The following is an 11,295-nucleotide window of genomic DNA, read 5'->3' as shown; positions in this document are numbered from 1 at the left end:
TTTTGCCCTCCCACTCCTTCAGCTTAGTGCTGAGATATCGCCCTTTTTGCACAGGGGGGTTAGTGAAGCAGTGACCCCCCAAGTACTCTACCTTGGTCAGGATTCTCTTGTAGTTTTCTAGCCACTCAGGGTGGTAGGTGAGATCAAATGACACGGTGAGTGCTGAAGCCTCCGAGTAACGCAAGGCACCATTGGAATGAATCTTTTTGGGTGTCTTGATCAGTAAGGGGCCTAGCTTGTCACCATTTTTATAGGCAATCACGAGGCGTTCATCTTTACCCTTGTTTGCAGGAATAGGGTCGCTTAGTAAGATATTTTGAACGTTTACTTCTTCGATATTTAGCGGGGTTGCCTTGTTGTAAAAATCTCTTGATTTAACAGTCTCATCACCGAATTTGAACATCCTTTTTGTTTGGTGATAAGAGAGTTCAATTAGAGTTCTTCTAAGCAGTCTTGGTACAAGGACAACTTCCGCCGTTGTACGTAATATACAAGTAGTAGCAGGACCAGCACAGCATTTTAGCACGGCGTTTCGACGCCGGGTCTCCCGGCTAGTCTCTTTAATAATAGCCGAATTTGGTCTGTCTGTCCGCGATAGGCGAGTCCCGTGGCGGAAACACGAAATGCGATATATAAAAGACGGGTGACCCCGTGGATTTTTCCACGGGTTAATCTCTTTAATAATAGCCGTATTTTGTCTGTCTCTGCGCGGACCCCCCGCTGAGTTAGAAAATCGTGCTACGGAAACACGAATATCAAATGCGATATATTTTTATCCACTTTGTTGCCACGGGCAACGACTAGTTCATATTATAATATCCGTATACGTCTGTCTGTCTGTCTGTCTGTCACGCAAAATGGTAACTGCAGTAGCGAGACACATGAAATGGAGTTAATAAAGGGCGGGCGAAGGTTACCGACTAGTCAAACAAATACTTTGAAAGTCGAAATAAAACGAATGGCAACCATGTGTGTTATTTACAGCCAACCTCGTCCCCATGACTATTTGCTTCTCAAGGCGCTGCGCTTTCTAATAGTTCTAGCGAAATAGCCCTGGAAGAGGCTGGTCACCGTATCGCATCTGATTGGCCCAACGGTATTATCCAAATTATGCAACCACTTCAGATGGCGTCAACAAAAATCACAAATGTGAGACAAACAAATATGTCACCGAAGATGTGATCTTCGTTGTTGGTGGTTTTAAATCCTTAGGCATTATTCTTTTCTTTTTAATCTCTTTTTCTTCCTTGTTCTTTAAAATGTCTTAGAAAAGGCATTTTTTTTAATATATGATATTTTTTATTGCTAGCTGCCGCTGGCCAGTCCATAGCTATGCATTTATAAATATGGCTGATAGAGAAAGTGAAGTGTTGCATTTATTAATCTCTCGTTGCTAAAGATGTTGCCATCGACACCTAAAAAAAATTATAGACTATCACTTGACAAGAATTTTTTTCAAAAAGTGGAAAGAAAAACCTTTACAGCACAAAATATTCAGAACATGTGGATTAAACTTTCCCGAGTTTAAAGCATTGCCTACAACAATTTGTTCAAAGTGTGATAGGTTTATCAATAAAATGTTTGACAAATAATGTACAACAACAACAAATATATTTACAACAGCAAAAAACAGTAAAAAGATGTGCAGCTTTTTAACCAAGCCAGCAGTTAGAAACAAACCTGTTTCCATTTACTCCTTTAAATGAACAAAACAAAACAGACATAAATCAAACACTAAAATACTTTCCAAAGAACTTGCTAAACAGAACAAACTCAAAACGACTTCATTACTAAAGACTAAAATAATTACCGCACTACAAACAAGGACAATTGATATTATCATTACTACCATAAAAAATAATTGTCCTAAATTAATTGATGCCATTAAGCAACTTGTTACAGATGAAATAAGCACTGCATGCAAAAGCTTGTGCAAGAAAAGTGGTGGCTCTGTCTTGTTTGAAAAAAATTGTGATGAAATGATATATGGTAAAAAAGTCAATTTATGGTCAGAAGTCACACAATATAATCCATTCTTAATTGACATATTGACAGCTGTAGCAGGCAGAAAACAAATTGAGCATGATCTACAGATCTATGTAAAATCTATGTAAAAAATCAGTTAAAAAGTTATGACAAACAATACAAAAAAACTCCCCATCATGGTTAAATTCGATTTTAGTTCAAAAAAAAAAAACAAAGTTGGCTATTGTTTATCTCCTTCATGAATTGAAATTAATTGGAGGAACTTTCAAAATGTTTGAAGCAAGAAGATGAAGGTCTTTATTGTTCTAAGAAAACAGAATCTCATTTAACCACCTTCCTAATGACCACTGCAATGAAAATTTAAAAATTTCCCGTTATAGGTTCATTCCAAGTAGAGAAGAATGGGAAGAAAATACAAAAACATCTGCAATAATCGTTGAAAGGATAATGGCAGAATTCAAATTTTTTAAGGTGACGGTATACCTTTATTGTATCAAAAAAATTTATTAGCCATTTATACTAAAGAAACGACGATCTTCCCAATGGTGAAACCATTTATTTATTTTTCGAAGGGGAATATTGACTTTATCCAAGTAACTAACTTTTTTTCTGATTGGTCTTTCACACCTTAAATTGAATAAGAGTTAAGAGTGAATGTTTTAACACTTATCATCCTCTTGGTTATAACTTTTAAAAATAAATTATATTTCCTTTCCGAAAAGAAATGACCATCTAAATAAAAAACACTTTCATTTCTAAAAATGTATGCCATCCTGTTCTGTTTCTCCAAGTCACAGAAGGTTCTATTTCTATGATATTCTCAGTCATGTCTGAGACGAATAATAAAATTTAAAAGGACAACCTTCTGAATATTCATCGCCTCGGAAGTGTGAAAGTATCACCATCATTATGAGTATGCTTGAAAGGTGTGATATTTTAAAAAACTTTTAAAACACTTTTTTTTCGTATACCATCTATTACATTTCAAATCTCTTTTACAAAACTACAGAAGATCTACAAGGGAGAGTGATACTGTGCTGAAGCCAACGTGTTTATCTAAAAGCATTTTTTTTTATTTTCAAAAAATCAACGATTCTCTAGATATTACATCTTAAAGACGAAAGTTTAAGTTAAAAAATGACTTTTTTGGAAAAAGTAAAATAAATCAAAAACGGGGACTTTGTGGAAAATAATTAAAAAATCGTTTTTACATATATCTATCACGATTCTAAAGAACATCGAATGAGATTTGGAAACGAAATAGTTTTGTAAATGAAGTCACTTTTTTGAAGGCGGGTGTGTTTTAAAAATGTCTCTGTACTTTTCCCGAGTTAAAAAGTTTCAAATTATTTTTATACCATTTGGTAGGTGGTTGAAAATGCTTTTTGGTGATGTATGAATGAATAAACTTTGATTAAGTATCGCTGAAAAAATCGCGATTTAAAAAACCATGCTTAAAAGGTATACCGTCACCTTAAGAAAGTGCCACCAGAGCATATTAATCATGAATACCGTGGGGAAATGAATAAAAAATCAATAATTATTAGCATGCCAATCATCAATACTAGAGATCAACAACAAATTGAGTAACTACATTGTACAAAGCAGGATGCGACCAAAAAAACTCTAGAATCAATCAGTAAGGTATGTAAGCTGTCAATGGTATAAAGCAGATTGTTGAAAATTATGATCATCTGTTAGGATTCCACAATGTTTCAGCACAGCATACAACTCGGGATTCGTTGAGTGACGAAAAAAAAATGGTTGAAGCAGGGGCGGATCTAGGATTTTTTTATGGTTAGGCAAATTTTGTTTTTTTTTCAATTTTTTTTACGAGATACCAGAAGACCAGAAAGAGGTTTTCGAGGTGGTAACAAGTGCTTTTCGGCTACTAAGGCTATATAATAATATAAAATACAAATAAAAGTTTTGATACATAATGCGATAACTACTCCCGTCTTTTTACTATCTTCCGACGTTTTGTATATGCCAGAATAATGTTTTTTATAAATTTGAGGTTAATCTAATAACCAGGCAAACAATTTTTCTTCTTTCTTCTTTCTTCTTCACTTGTATATAAGCAGAAACAGAAGTAATACCAATGGACGAATGAATCTAGCATTGAAATCAAAATAAATGATCAATTGTCAAACAACAAACCATGAAGTGAATGGAGCGCCACTCAACAGATACAATTATTTGCATCAAGACCAGTCAAAATGATAGGGTAAAAGGCTAAAGGTAAAAACAATCATAATAAAAAACACACAAAATTTAGGAAAAACAGAACTTAAGTAATTACGTAAATTGATTGTGAAATTTGGACCTTACTCTGGAGGTGCTTTGTTACAGTCAATTGCTTCCAGGAGAGGCCACAAAGGCAACTCGAGAATTAAAGTTACAGAAAACATTTTTGTCAAAAATAGGTAAGGTAAGTACATAAAAATGTAAGTATAATTTAGGCAATGATAAGGCATATACTAATATAAGTATAATTTAGGCAAAAGAATAGGTATGGTAAAATAAGAGGTACATATGTATATATAATAAAAGAAGTGTTCTACAATAACTTGAAGTAAGGTTTTATGAAGAAGGTAATAATGTAATTCACTTAAAGTTTAATCGTCTATTTTTCAATGAAAATTTCTCAATAACATCAGAAATATTAGGAATGATGTTTTGATGAACATGCATTAAGGCTAAGCCATTTAGTCTATCTGAGTCCATGGTTGTGCGAGTAAATGTTTTTAACCTCTTCATGGCTGAAAATGTCCTTTCACACTCGCAAGAAGTCACAGGTAAAGTGGCTAAAATTCTCAAGGCCACTTTTACATTTTCAAACCCAGTAAAATTGACAGATTTCAATGTGGAGGAAATGTTGTTAGGTATAGGCCCTTCATATGATTTCCAGTAAATTTCCCAAAGTTCCAATTCATGTTCGATAGATTGAACATTGGGCAAGTCTTCTAGATAGAATTGAAAGAAAGCATTGAACCTTTTTTTCCAATCTACATTTTCTTTGATAAGACTCAGCATTTTTTCTGGGAGAATAGCTAGCCCACTATAGCAAGACAATGCTTTTTCTTCAAACCTGCCAGTAAGTTCGGAATGTAAATGATCCAACATAGGTATTGTAATATTCCTTTTATAATGATCAGAAGGATTTTCTGATGGTGTGTTGGATCTAAAAAGTGTTATACCCGAGTTTCGAGGACTTGCCTCAGTAACATGTAGTTCCTTAGCAAGATCAGAAGCTTCTTTGTACCACTTTTCATGGTAGTAGTCAATGTTGTTTCTAACCATGGTAGTACGAGACTTGAGAGCATCTATCATGTGTATACCATCCATGATATCATTTGCTCTGCTTTGTAAAAGCTCAGTTACTTGTAAAGTCATCAAAAAAATATTTTTAGTGATCATAAATGTAGCCATGAAATCAAATGAGGTTAGGACTTTTAAAAAAGGAAGAGCTTTAGAGGATGTGTCAGCATTACAAACATGATTTAAATTTAAATTCATTTCATCTAATGTGTTTACAATAGCTACATAAAGGTCATTAAATACCTCCATACCTTTAATTCTCTCAACCCACCTTGTTGCACAAACATTAAATAATTTATATTTTGTAGCTGATGGACAGTGTTCCTTGATATTACGTTCTAAAATCAACCGCCTAGTTTCAGAGTAATTAAAAAAAAATGAAATGTCTCTAATCTGTCCCATAACATTCTCAACTGCTTGAATGCCACAGGTTTTACAGATTGCTAAATTTAATCGATGGCTATGGCAATGCGTATACAAGGCTTTTCGGTTTATGCGTAGGATTCTTGCTGCCAAACCATTTCTAAAACCTGCCACTGAACCTGCACCATCGTAACCTTGACCTCTACAATCCATTATATTTAGCTGAAGATCTTCTGCGAGACATTTTAGGACAATTTTACATAAACCATCACCTGACAAACCTTCCCCACAATGAACCAGTCTTAAAAATTCTTCCCTAACATCACAATTTTGGTCAACAAACCTTATACAAAGAGAAAATTGCTCTTTGCATGAACTGTCCATGCATTCATCACCAAGAATAGAAAAAAATTTACTGCCTTTTATTTCAAGAACAATTTTTTCAGTGATGACTTCACCAATACAATTAATCAACTCATTCTGAGCTGTTTTTGAAATGTAGGTAGCATTTTTTGCACTGTTGTCAAGAGTTTCTTTGAAAACAGGGTTTGCACGAGCTCTATAATTTAAAATTTCTATGAAATTACCTACTCCCCCAGATGAGTAACTGCCTACTTCAGGATGATAACTGCTATCATCTCTATGACCTCTTAAAGGGATATTTAGTCTTCCACACAACAAAATTGTATCGATGATTGGCTCAAGTTTGGCTTTATTTTCAGAAATCTGTTTACTTATTTGCTGATCAACAAGTTCAGAAATTGGTTTGCTTTTACCAGAATGCTGGCTCAAATATGTTGTAAACAGTGAAAATGTTGCCTGGTGAAGACTTTTTACAGAGCTAGATGTTTTTTCATGGTTTTTGAACAACGTTGTAGCACAACGTTTTGCATTAACAGGCTGTGTTACCAGATTTCTTATGTTTTTTAACAAATTAGGAAACTTATTTCCAAAAAGAACACATGGCAAACAGTAACCACCATCATAAGCAGGTGAATAACAAAGCCAGGTGTATTGTTTTAACCAATCAAATTTAAAGGAACGACCATCTTTAACAGGAAATTTATAGTTATTATCAGGGATGAAAACTTCGTTTATTAATTTAATTATTTCTGAATATTCCATGTTTTGAACTTTATTCATATACGAAGCTATATCGTTGGCTAAGGTTATTTCGGTTGACACAGAAATAATAGAACTTATTGCACCTCCAGAGGATTGCTTAGTTACAGGACTAATACTAGTCACTGATTTAACAGTAGAACTTGATGACATTGGAATATTTTTTGTTTTGGTTGACATATTGACAGCAGGAAATGTTACTGTAGGTCTGTCAGAAGCAATACCTAGGTCATTCATGCCATGTCTATTTACCCAGAAAGGCAATTTTGACTGCTTATTTTTTTTAATCACAGGTTTTGGCAATGGTTGCTTGATTTTTCTTTTTGGATGTACACCACATAATAGAGGCACAAAATGATTATGTTTAAATTCAATTTGTGTCGGTAAAGTACCACAATAACAAAGTAAAATGTGAAGACTTGTAGAAGAAACTGCAGAATCTCTAGGTTCAATATTTTGACTGTAAAGAAGTTTCAATTTTGCGTGACCACAGTCTGGATATAGTGTAATGATGTTCCTCGAAATTGCTGAGGACAGTGCAAGAACACAAACAAAACTACACCACTCAAAGTTTTTTATATTATGCATTGCCTCTACTTTAATTAAAGCATCAGCAGTTTTACCTGAATCTAAAGCAGCATGTGAAACTAAGAGACCACCTAAAATGTTTCTGAAATTGTTAAAATAAACTCCTTTGCCTTTCTCATATGCCGAAATTATAGTGGGATGCTTTATATAAAAGCCACTATTTAAATACAGTTCTAACGATGTCAAAGTTCTTAGTTTTCGAACAAGAGAGTTATCTCCACACAAAAACAAAGATACAGAGCTGTATAAACAGTTACCTGAGGCTTGTGACCTAAAAAAAGTAAAAGTTAAAAATTAAACAAAATTCCCAACTATCACACAAGCAGCTGCTGGCTAGCTATACTCCATACTAAACTTAACAAACTCATCAAAACATAAAACAAGATTACACTTGTCTCAGTTATCTTGTTTTTAAAAAAACAAACTATTCATATGATCGAGGTTATTAATTGAAGCTTTTGTTTTGATAAGAAAGATTTAATAACACGTTTTGTAAGAACATCTGTGGAGGTGGGGGTTAATTATTTCATAACAATCAGTGCTGGTGCTTAATAACTTTTAATGTTTTTCACAAAGAGGTACCTAATACTCAAGACAGAAAAAGCTACAAAAATTATCTAGCTACTTACTTCAAAGCAATAAATTTGTCTTTAGCAAAGGTTGGAATAAAGGTTTCAGCAACTAGATCGCGAAAATACTTCTTTCCAACATTATTAATCCTCTCATTATCCGAAAAGGTAGCTGAATCCAGAATTTCTTTTTTCAATTTTGCATACAACTCATTCAATTTATTCAAATCATTTGACTTGAAAGCTTCTTCAACAGTGTACTCCTGATCAAGGGAATCCATGTTGAAAAAGAAGGACACACCCTTGGCCGCACAGAGATTTATGTAAAACTTACCCGCGGTCGTTTTAGGCGTTTTTCTTCTCGGTTTTAGAATTCTATTCATTTGAAGTTGAAGACCCACGGACGTTTTAGGCGTTTTTTCTTCCGATTTAAGAATTCCATTCATTTGAAGTTGAAAACCCACGGACGTTTTAGGCGTTTTTTCTTCCACCCGTGATTTTCATTCATTTAAAACTTGGAAACCCACGGACGTTTTAGGCGAATCGGTATCTTGCCTAAAATCGCCCCGGGTTTACTTCTTATTGAATTTTTAAAAAAAAACAGTTCCTAACAACGCGCATCCAGGTTGGCGAAGCAAAGTTAGCACTACAAGACAAATTTACAAAAATATTTATTACTTTCACAAGTTATGCTATATGGCATATTTTCCTTTTTTTTGCCCAAGCTTAGGCTTAGGCAATTGCCTAGGCTGCCTAACCCTAGATCCGCCCCTGTGAAGATTAGTTAGCGATAAAACATTTTCATATCACAGGACGGTTTAATTTGTTATTTCGTACTCACTACTAACAATTTATTTATATATAAACGATGGGGTAATATTTTCCGTCCAAAGGTGAAATAAAAAGACTGTGAAATGAATTTCAATGAGAAGCTCTTGCAGGCTAAAAGATTTCGGATTCTTGTTTGTGTGTACTTTTGTTCCCTATACCTATCGAGTTGGTAAGTAGCCTGTTTTGTACAGAACTTCTACTGTTGTTCCGTTATTTGAAATAAATAAGTATTATCCCGTGGTATTATATTGAACTTGCAAAATGTTTTATGTAGTACAAATATACAAAAAGTGATTTTTGAAAATTAACACTTTAACAATACTGCATTAACATGCATAATAAAGAAACGAAAACGTTTTAGCATATCCATTTATTAAATATCATTGCTTGTGGTATAGCGATATTTTGGAAATGTTTTGTTATACCTTTGACATGACTAAAATCCTTATAAGATATCTAGGATTTGACCATAAAGTTGGATCCTACAAGTTTAAAAAGAAAAGAAATAGAAGTAGGCGAAAGAAACAAAAACACACATATCCAAAGTAGAAACCAGAAGTAACCAACAGTAACCAGTAGTAACCAGAAGTATTATGAAGTAACCACCAGAGAACCAGCTGTTTTTTTTAAGTAACCACAAGAGAACCAGCAGTTATTATTAATTTACTCCAGATAAGGCAGCAACAGCGGTGCAAAGGTGTTGTGATTTTTATGCACAACACTTCATGACCTTAAACTACCAAATATGATAAATAAAAGGGCACCTAGTTACCAGGGTTTTTTTCTGATACTTTATGCTCTTGCACCAGCTACTTTCAAGTTGTTTTCCCGAGGTCCAATAAATGGATTCCGCGAAGATTAATTTTCGAAAATATGAATAAAATTCGCGGAATTAGCAATAATTAACCAACTTCAGTTATTTATTTATTTCGCCTAAGGTAATAATGGAAACAAGAAGAACAGAACGAAAATAGTGTTTTCAGGATTAAAGTTCATTCTTTGAAATAAAATGCAACACGTTTCAAGGAAAAAACGTTCATATCGAAAGCATACTTTTTACTTGAACAAAAACCATTTGAAAGAAAAACGTATATTTTCTGCCGGATGCCACGATGTTTCTCCACAACATTTATTAATTCATTCGAACTTTACTTTGTCTACCAAAAGAAAAAATGTCTCGTTTTGGACTCTCCTCCGTACAGTGTTTTTCGTTTAGGCGTAATACCCTTTTCAAAAAACTTTATTGCAACTTTGGTTTAAATAAGAACACAGGAAAAACAGCCTGTCGTTACCTACCCTGTCCAGTTAAAGAATCACTCAGCAATTCTATTTTGCAAAGTAAGTTTTCATGACACTAATAAAAGGTGTCGCTACCTACTAACTGCATTTAGCATAAGAAATATTGATTAAGAATTTTGTTGTAGCTAGCCTAACTGCATTTGGCTACTTTTACTCTTCAGCTAGAAGTAGAAGAGGGTGCCGATAAGCCGCAAAAGCCCGCATATATACGGGCGAGTTCGGGCGACTTTTCAAATAAAATTGGCGGTTGACCCCTGAAACCGCCCGCACTTTCCCGAACTAGCCCGGAAGATTCCCGAAATGCAATTCCTTATAACAAATCATGCGGACATTAGTTGGGAAGAAGGCGCTTGAAGAGAAAGGAGTTAATAAAGTTTATATATAAGTTATTTATAAAGTAAACTTTGTCAAAAACCATCAAAACAGTTCTTTTAAGAACTTCGCTACCACATAGTAAGTTTATTTTAATTTTTATAGTTTTTTTTTAATCATATTAGTGTCTGTCTTTTATTTTTCGGGCATTGTTCGGGCCTATGCGGGTTTTTCGGGCGAATACTTTTCAAAACACCGAACTCGCCCGAAAACGCCTGCACTTTTTACGGCGTATGCGGCTTATCGGCACCCTCGTAGAAGTAGCTAAATAGCTAGCTAAGAAGAGAGCCACAACCCCAACATAAAAATAAATAATAATATACCAAACTTTAAAATAATAAGAGTAAATAAGGCTAGCTACAGCTAGCTGGCTTCAGGAGGATGCTGCCTTGAAATCTACGTTAGCTAGGTAAAATCCTGAAATTGTTTGTTTCAGATTTGCATACGGCTTGAAAACGTGATGAATAATATGTGAAAACATAGACACAATGAAGAGAATATCTTAAACGTTGATAGAACTGAGATTAAGGCAGTTAAATAATTATAATGAATCATTCAAATATTTCTCCTTCTTCAAAAAAATGTTAATTCGCAGCTTGATGAAGAAGCCAGAGTATAACAAATATGCCGTCGCTGAACTCGGTCCCTCGAAAGAAACGACTCGTACCTTAACCCCTAGAGCTCGGTTTAGTTAAACAAAATCCGACTCGTTAAAAAATTTGAAGGAGTATCTAGCATAGCTAATCAAATAATATTAAAATAACAGTCTATAACAATATTTTTGATCAAATTCGTAATGCAGTCTTCATTCTTTTCCTAACTTCCTAACGAATATCAAGATACG

At 34.2% G+C, this 11,295-nt stretch overlaps 1 protein-coding gene across 1 annotated transcript; it reads right to left on the bottom strand.

Annotated features, from left to right (window-relative positions):
- Window positions 1-3,845: 3,845 nt before the first annotated feature.
- LOC130645810 (52 kDa repressor of the inhibitor of the protein kinase-like) lies at window positions 3,846-8,700 on the bottom strand. The gene is made up of 2 exons (XM_057451918.1): window positions 8,010-8,700; window positions 3,846-7,651 (listed from the first exon to the last, which is right to left on the bottom strand). The coding sequence occupies exons 1-2, from the start codon at window positions 8,393-8,395 to the stop codon at window positions 4,594-4,596; spliced, it is 3,444 nt and encodes a 1,147-aa protein (XP_057307901.1). The 5' UTR covers window positions 8,396-8,700; the 3' UTR covers window positions 3,846-4,593.
- Between the last annotated feature and the right edge of the window lie 2,595 nt (window positions 8,701-11,295).

This window comes from Hydractinia symbiolongicarpus, chromosome 1, assembly GCF_029227915.1.
Source record: "Hydractinia symbiolongicarpus strain clone_291-10 chromosome 1, HSymV2.1, whole genome shotgun sequence".
Classification (NCBI taxonomy): Eukaryota; Metazoa; Cnidaria; class Hydrozoa; order Anthoathecata; family Hydractiniidae; genus Hydractinia; species Hydractinia symbiolongicarpus.
Note: the sequence above shows the minus strand (reverse complement) of the source record. Positions and strands in the feature narration are given on the sequence as shown.

What these genes read in the sequence shown, in the direction of transcription:
- LOC130645810 (XM_057451918.1), bottom strand. Translation starts at nt 8,395, where the DNA reads ATGAATGGAATTCTTAAATCGGAAGAAAAAACGCCTAAAACGTCCGTG. An exon ending in GACAAATTTATTGCTTTGAA is followed by an intron (nt 7,652 to 8,009) that starts GTAAGTAGCTAG and finishes TACTTTTTTTAG; the next exon opens with GTCACAAGCCTCAGGTAACT.